The sequence below is a fragment of the Hyperolius riggenbachi genome, chromosome 3 (genome assembly GCF_040937935.1).
Source record: "Hyperolius riggenbachi isolate aHypRig1 chromosome 3, aHypRig1.pri, whole genome shotgun sequence".
NCBI lineage: Eukaryota > Metazoa > Chordata > Amphibia > Anura > Hyperoliidae > Hyperolius > Hyperolius riggenbachi.
This window is the reverse complement of record NC_090648.1, coordinates 315869721-315895668: the sequence shown is the minus strand read 5'-3', so window position 1 is coordinate 315895668 and position 25948 is coordinate 315869721. Positions and strand designations below refer to the sequence as shown.

The following is a 25948-nucleotide window of genomic DNA, read 5'->3' as shown; positions in this document are numbered from 1 at the left end:
TAGGAGTTCAATCACACGGAAAACTCAGCAGGACAAAGATTTTCGCTTAGGAGCAAATTAAACCGGATCACAATAATGGAAATGCTCACCGTGGTTTCCATTAGCCTCACTGTACCTAGCGGTTTGTGATCTGCAAGCGATCAAAATCTGATCACAGAATGCTGGTGGTGGAAAAGGCCCATGAGGGAACAGTGTTGAGGGAGCAATGTGACTATATCTTTTGAACATCTGAAAATTGCTTTTCTGAAAATACTGTAGTTCTTTGTAGAACTTTTTTTGGTGATGAATCTCTTATATAGATTACATGCAGTTATTCTGCTTGGAAGAATCAAGATGAGAACAAGGAAGACCCTAAAGGTAAAAAGAAACCATGGAAGTTTTCCAAAGTGGAAGCTCTGGTGGTGGACGAGGGGAGTCTGGTGTCAGTTCGCATATTCAGCGCTGTGTTGAAATTGCTGTCTCATCATGCCAAGCTGTCCAAATTAGTGATTCTTGGTAAGTGTTGGGATTTTTGTCACTTACATATGCTAAAGGCTTTAAAAATGTGTTCCCTTAGCAGTTAGTGACACTGAAGTGAAAAAGCAAACAAACTTATGATCTAATGAATTGTATATGTGAATTGTATGTGTAGTACTGATAATTAATAGAACATTAGCAGCAAAGAAATGTCTCTCTCTCATATTTTTATTTTCAGATATATAGCTATTGTTATATATAACATTGCATAATTCTGTCATATTTGCAATTACATGCCACACTCTATTTTAACCATTTCAGCCCGCGGGGATTTTCCACCTTAAGCATCAGAGCAATTTCCACCTCCCGTACATTCGCTAATAACTTTATCACTACTTAACACAATTTATTGATCTATATCTTGTTTTTTCCGCCACTAATTAGACTTTCTTTGGGTGGTACATTTTGCTAAGAATTATTTTTTTATAAATGCATTTTAACAGGATTAATAAAAAAAAATTCATTATTTCTCAGTTTTCGTCCATTATAGCTTTAAAATAATCCACGCTACCATAATTTTAAAACCTATGTATTTTATTTGCCCGTTTGTCTCGGTTATGACACCATTTAAAGAGGAACTGTAACGAAAAAACGGCCCCTGGGGGGTACTCACCTCGGGTGTGGGAAGCCTCAGGATCCTAATGAGGCTTCCCACGCCGTCCTGCGTCCATCGGGGGTCTCGCTGTAGCCCTCCGTACAGCGATGACGTAATATTTACCTTTGCAGGCTCCTGCGCAGGCGTTCTGGCTGCTTTCGCTCCGAAGGAGGCGGAAATACCCGATCGCCGTCGGGTCCGCTCTACTGCGCAGGCGCAAGTCTCCGGCGCCTGCGCAGTAGAGCGGACCCGACTGAGATCGGGTATTTCCGCCTCCTTCGGAACGAAAGCAGCCACAGCGCCCCCGCTGGAGCCTGCAAAGGTAAATATTGAATTGAACAGTCGGCACAGTCGCCGGCTGTTCGGAGGGCTGCAGCGAGACCTCCGTGGGACAGAGGACGGCGTGGGAAGCCTCATTAGGATCCTGAGGCTTCCCCCACCCGAGGTGAGTACCCCCCAGGGGATCTTTTTGTTGTTACAGAGTCTCTTTAAATTTTGTCCCTATCACAATGTATTGCGCCAATATTTTATTTGGAAATAAAGATGCATTTTTTCCGTTTTGCGTCCATCACTATTTAAAAGCTTATTATTTAAAAAATGTTTGTAGTATAGCCCCTTCAAATGCATATTTAAAAAGTTCAGACCCTTAGGTAACTATTTACGTTTTTTTTGTTTGTTTTTTTGTAATTATTTTATTTCATTAATTTTATTTGGGTAATATTTTGGTGTTGGAAATAAACAGGTAATTTTAAATATTATTATGTGTAAATTGTAATGTAAAAAATATGCAGATGTAGTTTTACTATTTGGCCACAAGATGGCCACCTTGAGTTTATTTTTTTCTCCTTGTGCTTCTCGATCCCCGGAAGCACAAGGAGCACGGGGACACTTTTTGGGCAGAAAGACTGAAGCCTCTAGTAAGAGCGCTTTGGTTTCTCTGCTGGGGACACCGATCGGTGATCGGGAACCATATTCCCGTTCACTGATCCCAGGGCTACCGGGGGACAGCATGGGGGCGCGATCGCGCGTGGCACCGCAGCAGAGCAGCCGCCTGGACGTGAGGATCAAGTCCGGGGCAGCATAAATGGTTAAACTATAAAACGGGCAGAGCTAATGACCCTTTCAACTTCCCTGCAGTGAAAATCTAATCTCTCAGGCTGTTTCTTTCATATAGAAGTGCTCCAGAAAACGGCACTGTTTTGAAAGCTCAGAGAAGCTTGTTTGCATAGATAACTGAAGTTTCTTAACGATTCCTGTACTGTGAACAAAATTAGAATCACTTAATTACACCTAATGCTCTATTTCTTAGCTGTACTACACATACAATTCATTAGATCATAAGTTTATTTTCACATCAGTGTCACATTAATTGCTTTTTGTAATCAGGCATGGAGGAGTGCTGTAATGTTCAGTAACCTACAAGAGCTAATCAAATGTATTCCTCATTGTTCTGACTGCTCTGAACACATGAAAGGAGAGAATTCCTACTTGTTGCAGTAGGTTTCTCCTCTGTACACACTATCACAACCTGTGCTACTGAGGTATTAATTGATGCTTATAGTGCCTGTTCAGCTGAAGTGTCTGTAAACATTATGGACTATTATTTCCTGTTACTAGCTACTAACCACTGTTTATCAACCCCTGTTGTTTAGTACAGTATAGCATTAATCAAGTCTGATATCTATTCTGTTAGAAGGAATATGATATATTTTATGGGAAATGTAAAATGAAATGAATATAAAGTCCTTTTTTTTTTTTTTTTTTTTTTTTTATCCCTTTAATGAATGAAAAAAAATGGCTAACCTATTGTCTACCATCTACCTTTTTTAAATAGGATGTGATTGGTGGACAATGTACAATTGTGTACTGCATTCACGCAGGCATAGGGAGGGTTTCTTTTCCGCCAATAGAGCATCATCCAAGTCGTCATCTGAGATTTCAATACCAGTAGCTTCCCATTTTTCCATCCAGGTGGTTAATTCCAACGCACTGTGATCTAGAAATGTTTTATATGATGATCCTACAAGGTGTCTGCTGGGACCTTCTTTTATCAACTCTATAATGGGTGATTTGTAGACCTTTAGAGGTGACTGATGAAATTGGCTCACAATGGCATGTTTTAGCTGTGTGTGGCACTACAGCTGTGTATCGGGGACATTAAGTCTGCTAACTATGCCTTCAAAGGTTAGTATGTGACCCACCTCTAGAATATGACACAGAAATATAACACCTTTTGTTACCCAGAAGCTAGGGTCAGGGACTGTCAAAAATTCAGACATACAGGGGTTGTTCCACAATGGTGTGTAGTAATCCAGGCCCCCATCTTTTATAGATTTTTAGGACACATTTCCATACTTCAAGAGCTTGCATTTATATGGAATTTTTTTTGTTTATCCTTGGGAATAGCTGTGCGTAGTATATCCATGGCTACACTCAGGGGGTCCGCATTGTATCCCAAAAGCTCCAACTTTGTGGGAGGGGGGGGGGGGGGCACTACAAACCAAGCCTGTGCAGCCAGATAATACTTGTGGAAGGAGGGGAGCGCCATCCCTCCCATGTCATTGGGATTGTACAGTAATTGAATCACAAGAGAGAGAGAAAGTCTGGCACTGTGGCTTTTATATAAAACTTGCAGGTGTACAATCATAAATATAAAGTGCAGTACTAGTGCTGTTGCATTCAAAGCATATACAATGCAGTGTACATATCATTGCAATCCTGCTGGGGTGGAGGAGATGGCTGTGGGCACCAGAGGGTGCATGGCCTTGCACTCTCTGGTGCCCACAGCCATCTGCTTTGAATGCAACAGCACTAGTATTGCACCTTATATTTATGATTGTACTCCTGCAAGTTTTATATTAAAGCTACAGTGCCAGACTTTCTTTTACTCTTGTGCAGTGTTCTCCCCAGGCTCTTTTAGACGAGTGCTTCACCCGGCTAGTTTTGGTGAAAACTCTGCTGTCATTGGCTCACCTCCTCCTATGCTGTAAGCAGTTGTGCACAGAAGCACCGACCCTGCATTGTTTCATCTCACTCCACTGGGCTACTTTTTCATGCCACCCGGGCTGGAAAAAATTTCTGTGGAGAACACTGTTGTGATTCAAGTAGTACTCTGGACTTTGCTGGTCTTGAGCACGTAGCTGCCTGCTGAGGTCCACACATTAGCAGCATTTACCCCTATGTCACAACATTGAATCCGAGTGCCTGCCTCACTTCTCTTCGCATGGATTGTACAATAATGAGCATTTAAGTTTGGCTCACCCCTTGCCCCATATTAAGCTCAAAAGATCTGATCTAAGGCGAAAAACACAAGGGCAATATATAACGGTGAATGGTGAAGCACGTATAGGATCTTGGGGAGGAGCACCATTTTGATTAAGTTAATCCTGCCAACTACTGAGAGCAGGAGTTTTTCCCACATTTTACATCTGCTTTGTACATGGGGATGAAACTGTGCACCTCAGAGTTTAGGTAGTGTGATGGTTTTTTATTCATCTGTACCCCCAGATATTTGAATGTGTCAGCTATTTGCGGGGATAGTGGTGTTGAGTGCTTACTATCTGGTTGCACATCTAAGAGCATCACCAACGATTTGCTACGGTTTACACATAGCCCTGAATAAAAACTAGATTCATCTATTACATCCAAGGTGCAGGGGAGTGAGGGACCCATAGTAAGTCAAAAATAGGAAAGTGTCATCTGCATACATGCTGATTTTATCAACAGTATGCAGGGTTTGGAGACCAATGATGCCACTGTGTGGTCCTATTCTACATGCCAACTGTTCAGCTACCAATGTGAGCCCATAACGAATACATTGTATTTCACCATGAGCCAAAAAATCACAAACAAATGCAAAAAATTGCATGTTGAAAACCCAATCGAAGAGCACTGTAAAACTGAAAAGCCTACCCACGAATTCCCAAGGATAAGTTGGTTCCCTGCTTATATAACACACACCTCAACCTTTATGCTGATTGTGTATTCTGTTTTCACTATTGTTGTTTCACTAAAAGATTAGCAAATCAGGGAGATACCAGACAATGAAGGTACCTCCATATACCACTCCCTTTTAACAAGTTAATAACGCACATATGTTTTTAGATACCACTGTAGTTAAGCAGTAGTACATATGGTGCTGTAGATAAGCAGTGGGGCATATAGTACTGTAGATAAGTAGTAGGACATATGGGGCTGTAGATGAGCAGTAGGAAATATGGTGTTGTAGATGAGCAGTAGGACATATGGGGCTGTAGATAAACAGTGCTGTAATGCCTAGGTTCTCAACGTGCGGTACGCGTACCCCAGGGGGTACGTCTGATGGTTCCAGGGGGTACTCAGACTTGCTATACTTAACCAAGAACAACAAATTTAGAGTTTTAGAAAATGATAAATTCCATTTAAACACCAAATTAGTATTTTAGCTAAATAAAAGCAATAGGAAATGCTTGGAAATTGTTTAGAACCAATTATCATGTAATATGATACATACATACATTTGTCAAGGGGTACTTGCGATAATGTTTACTATGCTAGGGGGTACTTGACGAGTGCAGGGTTTTAAAAGGGGTACATACTAATAAAATGTTGAGAAACACTGCTGTAATGCATATGATGCTGACTTATTTTCTGTTGTAGGTGATGTTCGTCAGCTGCCTAGTATAGAGCCAGGAAACATGCTGGCTGATGTATTTGCTTCTTTTGAGAATTTAAATTGGGCAATTGAACTGAGGACAAATCACAGGGCAGAATCACAGCTTATTGTGGATAATGCAACCAGGTAAAGGTTGGAGAGGAAATTGTAATGTTATGTCTTTGTAATACAAGTTGTAGTAAAAATGAAATGTGAGATGCCAGTTATTGCAGAATGTTGATCATGCCTTCTTCTTATAGGATCTCCCAGCAGAGCTCTGTGCACTTTGATGCTGTTGTACATTTTAATGGAAAATCAGTTACCGAGATGCCTAGTGAAGATAAGAGGTGTATTCTGGTCTCCCTGGCTCATGAGTCTGGTAATGCTACTTTCTTTAAATCACTTTACCTCTAATGCTGGGCACACACGTTGCGATTTCCCGCGCGATTCGCGGGATCGATTCCATCTATTCGATTATTTCCAACATGTTCGATCATGTTTCGATGGATACAGCCGTCGATTTTGCATACTTAATATGCAAAATCGTTGGCTGTATCCATCGAAACACGATCGAACATGTTGGAAATAATGGAATCGATCCCGCGAATCGTGCGGGAAATCGCAACGTGTGTACCCAGCATAAGGTTCAGTGCTATAAAGTGCATAATTTGGACCTCTCCTGTTTTTATGTTGCACAGAAGAATTTGATGTTTTGAAGGTAAAGGGTAGTCCCACTAAATATTGATTTTCTTAGATTTCTCTTTTGTAATTTCACTTTGCTTTGTTTATTGATAAAAATGATCTATTAACACTTGAATGTGTGAATGCATTACACACGCCATACTACCATCAGCTCACATTTGAGCATTTCTACAGGTGTCCCCAGATTATTGGAATAAACGGCAACCTGCAAGTGCGTTGTTCCCGTGATACCCCCCTTCCCCGTAACCCTTCCAAATGGAAACTGCCCCCTTGTCCCCACTCCATAAAAACTGTGCCTGGGGTCAACGGGGTTCTGTTGATCTTGCCACTGGTATCAAGGGACGAGCAGCACCAGGGCATGGGGTCTAAGCGACCACGGGTCTTCACGGCAAGGGATGATGGGCCATCACCCCTAGTGGGTGGTGGACTACTTTGGTGTGTGGTGCTCGCCAGGTCACGACCCCCAGGACTACTGCAACAGTGACAGAAAGAACAGAGGGTACCTGACGGGATATGGGGATACTGGCGGAGTGGACCGTTGGGCAGGGACGGGATAGCAGGACTGGACTGGCAGGACAGGAAGGCCTAACCAATAGGGATCCCATGAAGGAAATGACAGCGGAAATCCCAGGAAGGGAACTGACTATGGTTCCCAGGAGGTAATGTACAGGCAGGGTAATCCTGGGTAAGGAGCTGACAGTCAGTACCCCTCCTGGGATTGTAGCTGACAGGGTAAGTCCCGGAGATACTGGCAGTCAAAGGGAATCCCTGGGAAGGGAGCTGACAGGCTACGAACCCAGAAGGGAACGGACAGACTGGAGGAAACCCTGGGATGGAATTTAGTGCAAGCCTGACCATGGACCTGAACCCAGCAGGACACTCGTGATCTGAAAATTGAGGTTCAACAGTAGTCTCCATCCAACATGATAGATGTTGGTTGGCAGAAAAATGTCCAAATTCAGGTATGCAAAGCTTGTTGCCTAATATCCATGACTGTGATCACTGCCAAAGCTGCATAATTTAGGGTGTGTGTTGTTTTTAAGCTCGCATTTAACATTGCAAGAATTGTTTATTTGTTTTGCCTATTGATTTTGATTCGCATTGATAGTCTTGCTTGGTAAGGGAGAAAGGTAGATTTAAAAAAGTTTATATATTTGAAAGGGTAAAGGGGTCTGAATATTTGTTTTTATTTTATTTTTTTGGTGTGCCTATACAATATATCAATTTCAATAGCACAAGAAAGATCTGAGTGTTCTTAGAATGGGCACTGTGCATGTTTAGGTCACTAAGTAAGCCAGTTGACCATTAGGTGACAGTTTTTGAAACATACTGTGTACAGACACACTGCTCTGCTGCATCTGAGACCCTTATGTTTCCATGGAGAGGGGGAGTGGGGAAGTGGGTGACTAACAAGTAAGCAGTGTCCTGTGCCAGGGAACATTTGAAGACCATACCATTCATTCATTGTTTGCCATCTAGCGATCTACCATGGAAGGTAGCCAGACACCATCATGGGACAACTGTCCACTTTCTAGATTTCTGGACAGTTGAGAACTGTCTAGCATGTGCATGAGGACTTCTATTCACAATTAAACAATGTAAGCAGGGCTTTTAAAGGAGAACTTGGATGATCAGCGCTCATGCTGTTCAGAATGAGTTCAAAACCAAGTGATATGCAAATTATGCATATCACTTGGTTTATTATTGTTTGCATTATATGCAAACAATGGGAGAGCAAATTATGCTCTCCCATTGTTTGCATAAGTTTCTTCTCACATTTCAAGACCTTGCTAGAAGTAAAATCTCCACACCCCCTCCCCTCTCCTAAATATTGCACACAGTCTTTGGTCCAGAATATACTTTTGATGTACAACTGTAAACAAAATGGGCTAGGGTATCTCAATAAATTAGAATATCATCAAAAAGTTACCGTAATTGTTTTTCATTTCAAAAAGTGGTTTAAAATGGTTTAATATAGATTTTATTACACACAGTGATATATTTCATGAATGTATTTCTTTTCATTCCGGAAAACCCTGAATTCGGTATCTCAGAAAACAAGATTACTGCAGAAGACATTTTTTGGTTGCGTCCAGACCCTGTGACCTTGATTTGCAAATGAAATGCAAAATTTACTGGATCACTGACCAACAGTGCTGTCTGTTTTCTACTTAGCCTTCTCACATTGTCTCTGGTACCGGCACAGCGTGACACAAAGGATGCAACAGTTGTACCCCATGTCCCAGATGTGTGTGTGGTGGCTCTTGAAGCTGCAGTCCACTCCTTGTGAATCGCTCCCACATTTGTGAATGGGCTGTACTTACCAATCCTCTTAAAGGACAACTGTAATGAGAGGTATGTGAAGACTGTCTTATTTTATTTCCATTTAAGAAAGACCTAATCAGGACCTGTTGCCTGACTCTCCTGCTGATCCTTTGCCTCTAGTACTTTTAGCCATAGACACTAAACAAGCATGCAGCAGATCAGGTGTTTCTGACATTGTCAGATCTAACAAGATTAGCTACATGCTTGTTTCTGGTGTGTGACTCAGACACTACTGCAGCCAAATAGACCAGTAGGGCTGCCAGGCAACTGGTATTGGAAATAAATATAGCAGCCTCCATATTCTTCTCACTTCAGTTGTCCTTCAAGGCAGTGGTCCCCAACCTTTTTATTTATTTATTTATTTTTTTACCCAAGGACCGCTTTCACACCTGGCAGTTTTTCGAAGGACCAGGGGAGGAGAGCGCTGTTCTATGGTCAGTGTCAGTAAAATCCTGGCAGCACCAGCCCCTAACCACAACCCTCAGCAATTTTTTTTTTTTTTTTGGACTGGGGCAGTGCACTGTTGGCGTATGCAGCAGTGCACTCCATTCAACACATGACAGATTTAGTGTGACAGGTGGTGAAAGTGAGGGGGTACAACCTGGGCTTCCCTATCTACTGGTGCAGTCACCTCCATCTTTTCCTGTCCTCATCTGCCTCTCCACACTCACTTTTACCCTTCCCTCTTGCGCTTTCCTCCTCCCCTCACTCACTTCTACCCTTCTCTACACTTTTAGCCTACTATTCTTCCTTGCATCTGCAGCTTACCTCACCTCCATGCAAACTCTTGGGCTGACAAGAAACCAGAGTATCTCAGTCATCCTCGCTGCTGCCACCCGGTGTCAGTACAGACAGAAAACATGCTGCTTTACAAATTACAAACACCAGGTGGCAGCAGTAAGAAACGCTGCAGATGGTTCTGCTTCTCTTCAACAACATCCTGTTTAGAGCAGTAACGCAACTCTCAGCGACTTGAACTCTGCAGTCTGCTAGGCACGGCCCAGCTCAGCACAGCCTGTGGCCCAGCATTGTGCGGTGTTTAATCCTGTTGCTTGAGCACCTTTATCTGTCACTTTTTGTTTTTTCCTTCACTTGTACTTTCCATTAATTTGCTTGGACACTGCACTCTGAACAGCCAGCATCTTTAACAATGACCTTTCATGGCTTACCCTCCTTGTAGAGGATGTCTTCTGGAGAACTGTCAAGTCAGCAGGTTTCCCCACAACTGTTTGGCCTACTGAACCAGACTGAGAGGTTATTAAAAGGCTCAGGACACCTTTTGTAGATATTTTGAGGTAATTAGCAGATTGCAATGAGATATCACGAGTCTACAGTATTGACATTTTCACAATATTCTGGTTATCTGTGATAATGAATTTGAGTTTTTATTAACTGTAGGCTTTAAACTGCATACTAGAAAAAGTAAATGCTTGAAATGTATTCATCTGTGTGTAGTAAAGCAGTATGATACAGTATATGAGATTCATTTTTTGAATTGACTTACTGAAATTTACTTTTCAGCGATCTTCTTCTAATTTTCTGAGGTGCACTAGTATGTTGATACTATACAGGAATAAATTATAAATACAACTTTTAGTTTTGAATTAAACACACAATGTTGGAACTGCTTTTATGCTGCCCATGTCCCTTCTGGGTTGGTTACTTCTCACTTTTGGAAATAATTAAATTGGAAATAATTAAATCTCTGTGACAGCACCACAAGCAGCATAAAACCTGAAAAGGATTGCGTGTTCTTCTCAACACAGCTGAAATACAGAGATGACATAAACCTGCTGAGCGTTAAACGGTCTTCTCAGCTTTACTTAAAAACACAGCCAGAATAAAACCTGATACAGGTTATAATGTATTCCTAAAATTACAAAAATGTTCTTACCTAATCTGTGTTGCCATTGGCCAGATTGGAAATATCGTAAACTTGGTTGCGTGGAGAAAAATTAACTTGACAACCCTTATATTCCTTCCTCCAACGTAGCCAAAATATTAGGGCTGCTTACCCACTTAGATTTTATTTATATATAATTGCGTAACTTTTAACATGTTTATATGCTTTGTCTGAATCTGGTTTACTTTGTCAATTACTTAGATTTAAGCTGTGCTATAAAAGCATTGCTTCAGAATGGACCAGGATTGGAGAACGACAAACAATCACAGTTTATTGCATTTAGGAGGTAAAATCATCTAGAATATATTATATGTGTATTTATATTGTATTCAGAAATGTTGTACATTTTTGTAGATTGTGGGGACAGTGCAGCTTAGTTTAGGTTGTGGGGATAGTGTAGGTTATGGAGACAGTGTAGCTTAGTGAAGGTAATGGGGGAGGTAGAGGTTAATTAAGCTAGTCAGTGTAATTTAAATAGAGACAGCCCGGGGGGAGGGGGGGGGGGGAAGTGGCTGCGCTTTCTCCTTGTCCGCATACAGGCATGCCCCATGTGGTTTCCTAGTATGGGCGCGCGTGTGTGACCCTTACTAGGAAAGCACTGTGTGTGTGTGTGCGTGCGTGCGTGTATGAGGAGAATGTCCTCGGAGCAGCGGGGGACAAGTGGAGGCCATAGACAGGTAATGTATACACATTGACATGGGGGGCACAGCGGCGAGGCAGCACACAGTGCCGATTTTGGATCGATTTTCAAGATGAAATTGACTGGGAATCGGCCTGCAGTGTGTGGGCAGCTGGCAGATCTCTCTTATCAGATTTGATAAGAGAGAGATTTGTCTCTTGGAAGCAATCTCTAGGTAATTGATCAGCAGCAGCTTTGATAGGCTCAATTTATTCTCCACCAAGGTCCCTGAAGAAATGCATGTTGGGAAATGTTTTTTTCACCATTCACTTGTGTAGTTACATTACTGCTTTTGAACAGTGAGGCAGTATATCAATACCAGTGAAATGACAAAAGCTGCTGTAAATGTGGAACAGTTCCTCTAGTTAGGCTCTTGCGCCGGATCACATGCCGTGAGCAGACAGTGTAGTGTCTGCTCTGATGGTCTGCCGTGGTCCGGCTGTAGCCGAGGGCAAATGTGTTACCCTCACAGGCTACTTACCTGGGGCTTCTCCCAGCCCCATGCAGCCATCCTGTGCCCTCAGTCACTCACTGCTGCTCTGGTCCCCCTTCATCAGCTAGTTTAGTTTTTGCCGACCTCGGGGTCGGCGGCCCGCACTGCGTACATTTTGATGCATTCCCGCTGGTGCAGGAACATTAACACATACGTTTTTACGCGTTACTGGTTCAATGCGTAAAAATGTACGCAATGCGGCCCGCCAACCCCGAGGTCGACCAAAACAAAACTAGCTGACGGAACGGGACCGGAGCAGCAGTGAGTGACTGCGAGGGCACAGGATGGCTGCATTGGGCTGGTAGAAGCCCCAGGTAAGTGAAACTCATGTCTGTTGTCAGCTTACGTGGGAACAAAGCCTTATTGTGATTGTGATAACATTTTGTCTGTAACACTGATAACTACAGCATATGCTAATATTTACATTGGTTTGTGGGAAGTGTTACTTTACGTAAATTAAAGATCTGCACTGCTTTCAGATTAGCAGTGATCAAAAGCTGTCTAATTTTCCCTGCATGCCACCAATCACAAATGAGAAAACTCCACCCAGAATTGGTGTCATGTTGAGAGCATAAAAGACTTTAATAGTGCAGTTTAGAAAGAAGAAAAATGATTCATCAAAGCAGCCTTATGCTGAATACACACGGTTCGTTCCCGCATCGAATTCGTCGCTCTATTCCCGACGAATCGATTATTCACGAACATTTCCGAGCGCATTTCTATGATTTTTAGGTCGATTGCCATGTAAAGTATGGCAAATTGACCTAACGATCCATCGTAACGTGAATCGGACATGTCGGAAATAAACGAATCGATGGGAATCTATTGCGGGAACGAACCGTGTGTATCCAGCATAAGACTTAAATGTCATCTATTAGCTTTATTTTGCATTAAGTTGTTCTTTTGTCATAAAAGTATAAATTACCTCTGTTTCCTTTGTCCAATTAGGAATGATTGCTTGATGATAAATGAATTCTGCTGCATGCACTACTCGGGGCATCCAATTAAGTATGTATTGAAATACGGTCTTTTTTTTCATGGGAACTTAAGGGCTGCCATTGTTTAATACATTTAAAAAAATAAGACCACAGCCTGGCTTTCATGCTGGTCTTCTGGGTTCACTAGTTGGAGTTACAGATCTGCAACATGAACAGGCTCAATAAAATTGCAAGGGGAAGCTGTCCGATACTGCAGGGCTGGTGTATGTGTGTAGATTGCTGTTAATGGTTTAGTTTTTGTAAACAATTGCCATTCAGGAGGTTCTCAGATTACTTGGAGGTGCAGTATGAGTAATGGTTTGTAACTGCATTATCTATCAGGGAGCTATAATCTGAATTCCTGCTTCTCACTCATGTTTTCTTGTCAGGGGGTATTGCATGCTCCTCCTTTTTATGTTGCCTCTGTATCAGTAAAGATGGTCTGGACCAGTGTCAGGCAAGGGAGCTCCCAGGCCTGTTGCCTAGAATCATTGCTTTTACTTAGCTGCATACAACTGTAGCATATGAAAAGTGTTATGAGAAATACATGAAAGCCACCTACACGTAGCGATCCGGCTGATGTGGCTCGATTGATAAGATCCGACAGGTCGGATCTCGCCACCGCCGATTCCCTGCTCGTTCCCCATGAGGGGACAATGGCAGGGAAACGAGCGGAAGATAAGCGGGGACAAGGGCCGATCGAATCCGCCGCACGCGCGGGCGAGCGGGGACGCGCAGGAATGCGGAAGAGGCGATCCGGCGGCTAATCGAGCCGCTACGTGTAGATTAGGCTTAAGACCTGAAGCATACAAAAAAATAAATGAAAGAAAATTGAATACTTACCTCAGTAGTGGATAGTCTACAGGCTTCCTCATCCTCCTTGTACCCACCAATCCTGCTCTTGGACCCTATGAACATATTCAGTAAGGGCTTGTTGAACACATCCTTGTGGCCACACTACCGCCTGTGTACGAGTGCAGCCATACTTTGCAGAGGCAAGTACAGCCTGCTGGGGAGCACGGAGCTGCTCATCTATGGCTTTTTGATTTGTGCTACTACGCAGGTGTGGGCCTTACTTGCGCCTGCGCAGTGTGGCCATGCTATTACATGGATTGAAGCTTGGCTACACAAAGCAGGGATCCTGGCTAGCAGTGGTGGGGTGAAGGAGGGTTGGAGAAGCCTTGGTATCATCCAGAAGTTATGCGCTAAAATAAGTGCTTAATTCCCCCCCCCCCCCCCTCCCAGCAAAAAAGCCGAGCCCAATCCGGTTTGTGCTACTGCTCTGGCGCAGCTTCATGGGCCACATCCCTGGAACGGTCTAGTGGAGGATGACTGGGGAAGCCTCTGGAGGATCCACAGGCTTTCCCCTCCCAAGAGAAGTATCTAAATCGTATGCAAATGTAACAAGTTTGCTTTAATTGATTGCTTGATTGTTTTGAAGAAGTAAAGCACAATTTTCTTATGATCTGAGCAAAAAAATGGAATTAGGGTCCTGTCACACTGCGCTTTTCAGATAATTTTCGTTACAAATTATTTAAAAAAAAAAAAAAAAAAACGCCCATTGACTTACATTAAAATTTGTAAAGTCTAAGCAAAAAAATGCGAAATTGCTGCAATTTTACCGAGATTTTAATGCAAGTCAATGGGAGTGTTTTTATGAAAGCAAGAGCTCTGTGGTGTCTCTCCAGCCTTACTTCAAGTCTAAATTTAAGGGCATGACAGATCATAGAACAGGTAATTCTCATAAATGACTGATTGTAACTCTTTCTACACACCGATTGCTTTCTAATTTCTTAACCAACTGATCATATGGCACTTTCTCAGATGACTACATCTCACCATGTATGACCTGCTGTGTTCTGATATTTTTAGATTTATTTTAAGCCCAACTCCAAGAAATAATATTATTTCCATTTGGATAGAGAAGAAAATGTTTTAGATTTAAATGTTTTAGATTTTGAGCTTATACAACTGACTGTGACCCATTGGTTTCCCCCACCCCTCTTTTTTGTTCTTTTGTATGGGATTGCTCACAAGTTACAGCTTGTTCCATGTTCATGCAGACAATCATAATTAGTAGGATTGTGTTAGGACAGCCTACTGCGTTGTTAATTATCTGGTGAATGGCACAAACCTTTTCTGGGTGCGCAGCAAACTCCAGAAGGGACCCCAAAACCGTACAGCACATCCTTGCTATGGGGATGCAGTACTGCTTCAGGGTGAAGCAAGCCTAGCTAACTACCTAGGGAGAGAAGCCCTGTAACATTTTTGTATGAGGGCCCCTGGTGTTTTGTTCTTCTGTATCTGGAGACTTAGAGACTTTCTAACCCCTTTCATCACTATTCATAACGAAAATAAAGTATTTTTCCTAGAGTTGGGCTTTAAGGACATGTCTCTAAACCCAATAATCTGTTTTTTTTTTTTTTTTTTTGATTGTTTGTTTTTTTTCCCAGGGATTCTAGGAAGAGATATGACTTCAGATGTAAAGACAAAGTCTGCTGCACTAAAAACGCTTACGTCAAAGATCTTGTAACCAAGTTGAGGTGGGCCATTGGTGTAATAATATAACTGTATTTAAATAATAATTCTGCTAGGAAAACAGTTATGCAGCTCAGCCAAAAATGATCATCTCATCAGATACAAAGGGCTTAAATAAACTTAGAACTGAAAAATCTGAAAATGTGCTGTTCTTGGATGTCATGCATGGTATAGTGTCTGCCCGTGTTCTTATCTGCACCATATCTGTCTTCTAAACGTAGCCACATACTTGTTTCCCATTCGATTCTCTGTCTGAAGGTAGCAGGAGATTATCTAGTTTAAGACTGTTAGCATGAGTTTACCGAAGACCAGTCATGTCTGACAAACATGCTTCATTTTAAAGAAGTGGTTAATGCAGTGGATGTATAATAATGTACTTTGCCAGTGATTTTGACACTGTTCTCCACAACAGCCTGGGGATGTAAGGACTAAGGAAGAATGTATGTACATGGATAAAGATTTGGCTAACGGGCAGAAGGCAAAAAAGTAGTCGGAAACTGATCATAATCAGAATGTGCCAATGTTAACAGTGGAGTCGTGCAAGGGTCAGAATTAATTTCAGTTTGTTTATTATTAACTTAGTAGATGAAATGGAAAGAAATGTTGCCACTTTTACATACCGTATGTCATAAAATTATGTAGAATTGTGTAAATTCAGCAAAATAGTCATACTGTAAAAGGACTATGACAGGGTCACTTTATGGACAGGGACTTTTGCATTTTGGTCGAATAAACTCCTTTTGGCCTTTCTGATATTGACAGTGGACCATTTCTTCCAGCTCCTGATGTCGGACTCTGGCAAGGAGTAATATGGCTACCACTGAAGGTGCTGCTGTTGGATATACCATAATCTGACAAGGCGCCAGATCAAAGTGTCTAAGTCTAACATTTTGATCACTGCCGGCACAACGTTAATAATTATGCAGGTTCATTTGGGCTCCCCCTGCCTGTACCATTGGATGACACGGCGTCGGGCTACTCAGATGAAAGGGTTGGACTTAGTAAAACACTTGCAGCCCCCTGGTACCACATACCAACATGTAATGATGTATTGTGCGTGCATTGCAGCACTAGAGCATGACTGAGACAGCTCTGGCCACCTTCCCCTACTTCTAGTGCGAGTAGGTAGAGACCCACCGGCTTCATACTAGTTGTAAGACAACATCCAGAGTATGAAACATGGGATTGGGCACCAGTTTACCAGAAAGAGCCTGGAGTTTTAGAATGGGCACAAAAACAGACTTCTACATTAATTAAGAGATTGATGGTCTCACTAACAAAGAGAGGCTAGACAAACTGGGTCTATTGAGCTTAGATAATAGACAATTTACAAGTGATATACCGTATTTTTCGCCGTATAAGACGCTCCGGCATATAAGACGCACCCAGATTTAGAAGGCAAAAATCAGGAAAAAAAGAAAAACTAAACCTTGGTGCGTCTATGATGCAGGGGCGTCTTATGGACTTTTCACCCCCCAGTTACTCTACATACTATTACACTGACCACATAAGGGGACAGTGTAATGATTGCCTATTCCCATGTTGCCTGCCTGTGTTCCCCTATGTGGTCAGTGTAGGGATTGGCTGTTCCTGTGTCCCCCTGTGCCTGCTGTTTCCCCCTGTGCCTGTCATGTCCTCCTGTGCCAACCATACCCTTCTGTGCCAGCCATGTCCCCCTGTGGCAGCCATGTCCTCCTGTCAGTCTACCCCTGTGCAAGCCATGTCCCCATCAGTGTCCCTGTGCCAGGCATGTCCCCCTGTGCCAGCCATGTCCCCCTGTCAGTGTCCCTGTGCCAGCCATGTCCCCCTGTCAGTATCCCTGTGGCAGCCATGCCCCCCTGTCAGTGTCCCTGTGGCAGCCATGCCCCCCTGTCAGTGTCCCTGTGGCAGCCATGCCCCCCTGTCAGTGTCCCTGTGCCAGCCATGCCCCCCTGTCAGTGTCCCTGTGCCAGCCATGCCTCCTGTCTGTGTCCCGGTGCCAGCCATGTCCCCCTGTTAGTGTCCTCCTGCCAGCCATTTCCCCCTGTCAGTGTCCCCCTGTGCCGTCCGTGTCCCGCTGTGCCGGCCATGTCCCCCTGTCCATATCCCCCTGTGCCAGCAGCGTAATTACAGTATATACGTTACCTGCTCCTGCCGCCGCGCTCCTGGCTCCAGTCCTGCTTCGCGATCCTCTTCTGCCATCCACCGATGCCTGCTGCTACAGCCGCCACGCTCCTGGCTCCAGTCCTGCTTCGGGATCCTCTTCTCCCATCTACCGCTGTTGCAGCCGCCGAACATCGCTGGCCGGTGAGTCCTAATTAGCCGCGCGGTGATTACGCAATCAGCACATGTGCGCCGGGGTCATGCGTGACCCCACATGCGTGACCCCGGCGCACGTGTGCTGATTGCGTAATCACCGCGCGGCTACACTTTTCTCCTGGCAGACTCAAAGCACCAGAGCTGCAGCCAATAGGATCTTGCCCAAGGTCTCCTACTGAATAGGTGCTGCCTAACTGAACAGGAAGAGCTGAGATTTGAACCCAGGTCCTCTGTGTCAGAGGCAGAGCCCTTAACCAATACACTAACAAGCCGCTGACTAACCCTAAGACCCCCCTGGTGTTGCTGAACCCTAAACTCCCTGGTGGTGCCTAACCTTAATCCCCAATGGTGGTGCCCAATCTTTGCCGCATTTCATGCCAAACATATATGTTATTTTGAACTGATATAACCAAATTTAGTCACCTGCCGATATAACCAATTTTGTAGCCACATTTATATAGCCGTAAAAAAATCTCAGCTATATTTAGCATCTTTTATAACCCCAAAAATATCTTGGCTATAACCGATACCGTTTTATAGCCGAAAACAAATTCTTAGCCATATCAAATGCCCTGTTATAGCAAAAAAAAATCTCCCCTATATCCAGCGCCCTTATGTAGCTGAAAACAAAATCTCGTCTTTTTCTGGCATCCTTTTATATCCCTCAAAAATCTCCCCTATATCAGGTGCCCTTTTATAGCTTAAAAACCTTGGGAGGCCTTTTCACTAGCTTACAGCCGAGATTTGTGGCAAATAACATTGAAGTTTATGGCGGCGCCCTGCAACAATCTATTTATATTTCAATTTTTTGTTGCAGCCGCCGAACATCGCTGGCCGGTGAGTCCTAATTAGCCGCGCGGTGATTACGCAATCAGCACACGTGCGCCGGGGTCACGCATGCGTGACCCTGCATGCGTGACCCCGGCGCACGTGTGCTGATTGCGTAATCACCGCGCGGCTAATTAGGACTCACCGGCCAGCGATGTTCGGCGGCTGCAACAGCGGTAGATGGGAGAAGAGGATCCCGAAGCAGGACTGGAGCCAGGAGCGCGGCGGCTGTAGCAGCAGGCATCGGTGGATGGCAGAAGAGGATCGCGAAGCAGGACTGGAGCCAGGAGCGCGGCGGCAGGAGCAGGTAACGTATATACCGCTTCCCTGCGCACCTCTGCATAACAAAATCTGTACCTTCGCCGCATAAGACGCACCCACTTTTCCCCAACAATTTTGGGGAAGAAAAAGTGCGTCTTATACGGCGAAAAATACGGTAATTATCATGAACAAATGCATCCAGTAGCAGCAAAAATCCTTAAAGTACACCTTAACTGAGAGGTATATGGAGACTGCCACATTTATTTTCTTTTAAACGATACCACTTGCCTGGCAGTCTTGCTGATCTCTTTGACATTTGGTAGAGTCCAAATCACACACCTGAAACAAGCATGCAGCTAATCCAGTAAGACTTTAGTCAGAAATACTTGATCTGCATGCTGGTTCTGGGTGTATGGCTAAATATTTTAGGGTCAGAGGATCAATGGGAGAACCAGGCAATTCGCATTGTTTAAGGCCCTGTTCACAGTGGTCAGTTGTGGTGCAGACTAATTCTGCATGTGAACTTGCTGCCCATACAATACTATGGGGCTATTCTCAGTAACAGATCGTGTTATTCTAACTCGCTGCATGCAAGCTTTGCATTAAAGTCTATGTTCAGTCTTCGTTGCAGATCACACACATTTGTTGTGTGCAACTGACCATGAAATACATGTCAGCCTCCACATCTCTCTCAGTTCAGGTGTGCTTAAACAAATGAACTTTTTATCCAAAGGTCTATACAAAAACGAGAGGGCATCAGCTGCATCTATGGTAAAAAAAAAAAAAAAAAAAAAAAATGCTATCATCCGCTCAGAAAGATGGTGTTTACATGAAGAGGGGGTTATGGTTTAGACTATCTGAGGGCAGGAAGTATTCATGCAAATTATTTATCTTCATTATTTTAAGAGTCTGAAGCCTTAAAAATATCTTTTTACTTACCAGTCTTCTTCATCAATAAGATCATAGCTGAAACGCCTCATTCCCACGGCAGAAAATGCCTTTATATCCCCCAAATCCCCGGGCAAAATTCGGGGATCGCTTCCTGGTAAAGGCAGAGCTTTGTACAGTAGCTCTGCCTCTGCTGGAGTCAATCTCCACCGATCTCCCCTTTTCCCCGCCCCTCTGTCTTCTTTCAGTGAGTGGGGCGGGAGAGGCTGAGATTGACTTCAGCAGTGGCAGAGCTGCAGTGGAAAGCTCTGCCTCGCTGGGCAGCAACATCCACGACCTGGAAAGTCGTTGAATTTTGCCCTGGCATTTGGGGGTCATAAAGGCATCATTCTGCTGCGGGAATGCGGCATTTCAGCTATGATCTTATTGATGAAGAGGACTGGCACGCAAAAAAGAGATTTTTTTTTTTTTTTTTTTTTTTTAAGGCTTCAGACTCTCTTTTTAAAAGGCTTGGCTACGTTCATTAAATTGAAAGGCATACACACACCTGTAATTACAAGGTAATTACTAGCTAATAGTACTCTAGATAACTGTCTATGTAGCCATTAGTTTCAGTGGCAAAACTGAATTCCTTACCTGGTACCATTGGGAGTGGGATTCTTTCACTGTTACAATATGTCAGGAAAGGCTAATTTTCCATTTTCACCTTGATCCTGGAAAGGCTTTCTGTACGTTGTGTGTTATGCTGGGTACACACTATGAGATTTTCTGGTCGATTTACTGTCAGATCGATTATTTCCAACATGGCCGATTTGCTTTTCGATCGATTTCCGTGCACTTTAATAGGAAATCGCTCGGAAAGCAAATCGAATATGTTGGAAATAATCGATCGGACAGTAAATAGACCAGAAAAATCTCATAGTGTGTACGCAGCATTAGGCAGACCCAGTCGCCTTTTCAGCTGTTTAGTTTAGTTGCACCACTTATTATGTCCTAGGAATTCCTCTGAAGGTCAGGACTCCACAGGAACGGTCTGTATCAGTCAGAGCGCTCTGGAAGACTCTAGGACACAACAGAATGTTTCACAGAGCCAGGTGGACCTGAAAGATGATGAACGCATATGTAATGGAGAAATATTCTTTATAACAGATGTGAGTAAATCTTTTCTTCTGAATGGGTCTTTTGTAACTAGCCACACCACAGAGCAGGAGAGAAATCTGGGTCTTCTGTGATAAGTATTACTAAACGCCTCTTAAATTATTTCCATTTTCTTTGTCTTCTGCTTACGACCTACTAGAGATGTGCTATTTATTTTAGTATCAGCTGTCTATACCCAGATATTTGTAGATGTTCAGTCTATCCGTCTTTGCTGTTCTGGAGAGGACTACCCAAGCAGCCTCTGCTGTAAGCTTAAAGAAAACCTGAACTGAAAATTAAAAGTCAAAATAAGCATACACAAGTCATACTTGCCTTCCATGTAGTCTACTCCTCAGTGTCTCTTTCTCCTGTACCGCATCCTGTTTGTTCACTGTGATCAAGGGAATTTTCCGTCCTCCATTTTGAAAATGGCCATTACCCATAACCGCTTTCTGGTCAGCACACAGTTAAACTGTAACATCGCCCACTTGAGCCATAGGGAAACGTGGACATTACCTGGTACATCAGTTTTCCTCTCAGCTATAACTGCAACTGATATTTTACTGACAGCAACTGATATATTTCAGATCTGACAAAATATTGTCAGAACTGGAAGGGATTATTGTCAGAAGAAAATGGTGAGCTTCTGAGAGGAACTGGTGGCAAGGTAACTATGCAATGTTCATTTGAACTTACCTCATGTGTTTATTTTAAATATTTTTACTCAGTACAGGTTCTCTTTAATGTTCTTCCCCCTTCTCCCTCAGTGTGTCTACTGGCTGCTCAGCTGATCATGTGACTTTCTTCAGGGCTACAGTAAGCCTCCCTCATAGCAGAGTCTACTGTCAGGGCCTGGGCCCACTCACGCAGTTGTGTCCGCTTTTCAGCATCTGTAACATTGATGTGTAACTGAAAAGCGGACACAACTGCGTCAGTGGACTCAGGCCTTCAGGTTCGCATTGTTAAAGGCAGGATGAAGAGTAGGGGAAAAGAAGGTGACTGTTTTCTGGTTGAAATAACACTGTTTTGATATTTGGCAGGATGTGCAGAGAGGGAAAATTCGTGAGCTAACGCTATTTGATGAAGAAGATAGGACTTATACACTAAATTATAAAGCTCTTAGGATTCGCAGTGGATTGAGACATGCATGGGCCAGAACTATTCACACCTTTCAGGTAAACGTGTAATTAATACATAATGTTTGATAAAATGTCCTTAATATACAACAGTTAAGTAACCTTTAAGGGAGTACAGTCTTGCTTAAAGCCCCTGTCTAGACCACATTTTTACGAACGTTCTCCTGAAACCTTTTAACCCTCTAGCAGCCAATTTATTTGCAAGTGGCTCCAGGCCAATTTATTTTAGCACATTTTATGTCCTCTTTGTTACATTTCCTAGCTTCTAATTAGTACTGCTGTAATGCGTATTTATGGCCACTTGTCACTAGGGGCAGTGTGAGACAATAACAGTGGACTTCTGCTTTTAGTTTCTATATCTTCTGCTTGGATAGAGGTATCAAAGGATTTCAAGAATTTACAGCACAAGAGTTCTGCTGACTGAGGTCAAAAACAGTGCACTTATCTCAAACAAGATAACTCTATTGAAGCCCCTAATGGGTTAAATGTCTAAGGGCCAATTTATACTAGGTATCAGCATCTGTCTCTATCACAGTCGCTGCACAAGTGCCGATGCTAATTTGTGTCCATTCCCTACTGCCATGGCAATGAGAAAATGGACACTATGGCCTCAATTCACTAAGATCATGCTGGAGATAATAAGGCAAGTAAGAGAGTTATCTTATCTCTTCATTCCTTACGTTACCTCTTCTGTAGTTAATTTACCTCCTCTGTAGTTAATTTACCACCTCTGTAGTTAATTTACCTCCTCTGTAGTTTAATTCACCTTCTCTGTAGTTTAATTTACCTCCTCTGTAGTTTAATTTACCTCCTCTGTAGTTTAATTTACCTCCTCTGTAGTTAATTTACCTCCTCTGTAGTTTAATTTACCTCCTCTGTAGTTTAATTTACCTCCTCTGTAGTTTAATTTACCTCCTCTGTAGTTTAATTTACCTCCTCTGTAGTTATTTTCACACGCAGTTAATGAACAGCCTGTCTTTAACCAGTTCGGCCTATCTGGACGAGCTTCCTCGTCCAGATAGGCACTGGTGCTGCCGCCGGCTCGTGCGCGCGATCGGGCGCGCCCCCGCGCGCGCTCCCGCTGCCCGCCGCTAGCCCCCCGATCAGTGAATGGGAATATAATTCCCATTCACCGATCTAACTTCCCCGCAGAAATACCGACGCTTTCTCTCCAGAGAGCGCGGTATTTCTGCCCCCAGGAAACAACTCCTCAGCATTTTAGTTCCTAGATGCGAGCTGGTTCGCATCTAGGACTTTTTTCACTGTGGCCATCTTGTGGCCAAATAGTAAACTGCACCCACATACATTTTTGATTAAAAAAAAACATTATTTTACATTTAAAATTAGCAGTTTCCCTCCCACACCAAAAATTACCCACATACACTTTTTTTATTTAAAAAAAAAAAAAAAAAACAATTAAAAAACAAAACAAAAACAACATAAATAGTTACCCAAGGGTCTGAACTTTTTAAATATGCATGTCAAGAGAATATGTTATTATATTATTTAAAATTATAAGCTTATAAATAGTGATGGACGCAAATTGAAAAAATGCACCTTTATTTCTAAATGAAATATCGGCACCATAAATTGTGATAGGGACATCATTTAAATGGTATAATAACCGGGACAGATGGGCAAATAAAATACATGCGTTTTAATTACGGTAGCGTATATTAATTTCAAACTATAATGGCCAAAAACTGAGAAATAATGAATTTCTTCCATTTTTTTCTTATTCTTCCTGTTAAAATGCATTTACAGTAAAGTGGCTCTTAGCAAAATGTATTACCCACAGAAAGCCTAATTGGTGGCGGAAAAAACAAGCTATAGATCAATTCATTGTGATAAGTAGCAATAAAGTTATAGGCGAATGAATGGGAGGTGAACGTTGCTCGGATGCATGAGATTTTCGGACCGCGGCGCTGAACCGGTTAACTCTGGAGTCATTTTAAGGATTAACCACTTCCCGACCGCCTAACGCACAGGGGCGGCCGGGAAGTAAGGCCCTGAAGGACCGGCTCACCCACAGAGGCGGCGGTCCTTCTAAGGGCATGGGCGGAGCGATCGCGTCAACCGTGACGCGATCCTCCGCCGGCTACTGTCACCGCTCGCCCGCCGCAACATCCCGCCGGCTATACGGAAGCGCCGGCGGGATGTTAGCCCCGCGATCGCCGCATACAAAGTGTATAATACACTTTGTAATGTTTACAAAGTGTATTATACAGGCTTCCTCCTGCCCTGGTGGTCCCAGTGTCCGAGGGACCACCAGGGCAGGCTGCAGCCACCCTAGTCTGCACCCAAGCACACTGATTTCTCCCCCCCCTGCCCCAGATCGCCCACAGCACCCATCAGACCCCCCCCCTGCCCACCCCCCAGACCCCTGTTTGCACCCAATCACCCCCCTAATCACCCATCAATCACTCCCTGTCACTATCTGTCAACGCTATTTTTTTTTATTCCCCCTCCCCCCCTGCTCCCTGCCCCCTCCTGATCACCCCCCACCCCTCAGATTCTCCCCAGACCACCACCCCCCCCTGTTTACTGTATGCATCTATCCCCCTGATCACCTGTCAATCACCCGTCAATCACCCCCTGTCACTGCCACCCATCAATCAGCCCCTAACTTGCCCCTTGCGGGCAATCTGATCACCCCCCCACACCAATAGATCGCCCGCAGATCCGACATCAGATCACCTCCCAAATCCATTGTTTACATCTATTCTCTCCTCTAAACACCCACTAATTACCCATCAATCACCCCCTATCACCACCTGTCACTTTTACCTATCAGATCAGACCCTAATCTGCCCCTTGCGGGCACCCAATCACCCGCCCACACGCTCAGATTGCCCTCTGACCCCCCCCCTTATCAATTCGCCAGTGCATTAATTACATCTGTTCTTCCCTGTAATAACCCACTGATCACCTGTCAATCACCTGCCAATCACCTATCACCCATCAATCACCCCCTGTCACTGCCACCCAACAATCAGCCCCTAACCTGCCCCTTGCGGGCAATCTGATCACCCACCCACACCAATAGATCGCCCGCAGATCCGACATCAGATCACCACCCAAGCGCAGCGTTTACATTTATTCTCTCCTCTAAACACCCACTAATTACCCATCAATCACCCCCTATCACCACCTGTCACTGTTACCTATCAGATCAGACCCTAATCTGCCCCTTGCGGGCACCCAATCATCCGCCTACACGCTCAGATTGCCCTCAGACCCCCCCCCCTTATCAATTCGCCAGTGCAATATTTACATCTGTCCTTCCCTGTAATAACCCACTGATCACCTGCCAATCACCTATCACCCATCAATCACCCCGTCACTGCCACCCAACAATCAGCCCCTAACCTGCCCCTTGCGGGCAAACTGATCACCCACCCACACCAATAGATCGCCCGCAGATCCGACATCAGATCACCACCCAAGCGCAGTGTTTCCATCTATTCTCTCCTCTAAACACCCACTAATTACCCATCAATCACCCCCTATCACCACCTGTCACTGTTACCCATCAGATCAGACCCTAATCTGCCCCTTGCGGGCACCCAATCGCCCGCCTACACGCTCAGATTGCCCTCAGACCCCCCCTTATCAATTTCGCCAGTGCAATATTTACATCTGTTCTCCCCTGTAATAACCCACTGATTACCTGTCAATCACCTATCAATCACCCATCAATCACCCCCTGTCACTGCCACCCATCAATCACCCGCTGTCACTGCCACCCATCAATCAGCCCCTAACCTGCCCCTTGCGGGCAAACTGATCACCCACCCACACCAATAGATCGCCCGCAGATCCGACATCAGATCACCACCCAAGCGCAGTGTTTCCATCTATTCTCTACCCTAAACACCCACTAATTACCCATCAATCACCCCCTGTCACTGCTACCTATCAGATTAGACCCCTATCTGCCCCTAGGGCACTCAATCACCCGCCCACACCCTCAGAATGCCCTCAGACCCCAGCCCTGATCACCTCGCCAGTGCATTGCTTGCATCTATTCCCCCCTCTA

General features: G+C 43.9%; 1 protein-coding gene across 3 annotated transcripts in view; it reads left to right on the top strand.

The window, feature by feature from the left end:
• HELB (DNA helicase B) overlaps window positions 1–25948 on the top strand; it is a 68030-nt gene that overhangs the window by 26590 nt on the left and 15492 nt on the right. For all 3 annotated transcript variants that reach the window (XR_011030441.1, XM_068276739.1, XM_068276738.1), the window contains 8 exons: window positions 300–495; window positions 5750–5891; window positions 6005–6123; window positions 10876–10960; window positions 12795–12854; window positions 15277–15366; window positions 20634–20787; window positions 21814–21948. Coding sequence is in view for 2 of the 3 variants with exons in the window: in XM_068276739.1 (XP_068132840.1) it covers window positions 300–495; window positions 5750–5891; window positions 6005–6123; window positions 10876–10960; window positions 12795–12854; window positions 15277–15366; window positions 20634–20787; window positions 21814–21948 (981 nt within the window). In the remaining variant the exon portion in view is untranslated. The remainder of the gene's footprint in view (window positions 1–299; window positions 496–5749; window positions 5892–6004; window positions 6124–10875; window positions 10961–12794; window positions 12855–15276; window positions 15367–20633; window positions 20788–21813; window positions 21949–25948) is intronic.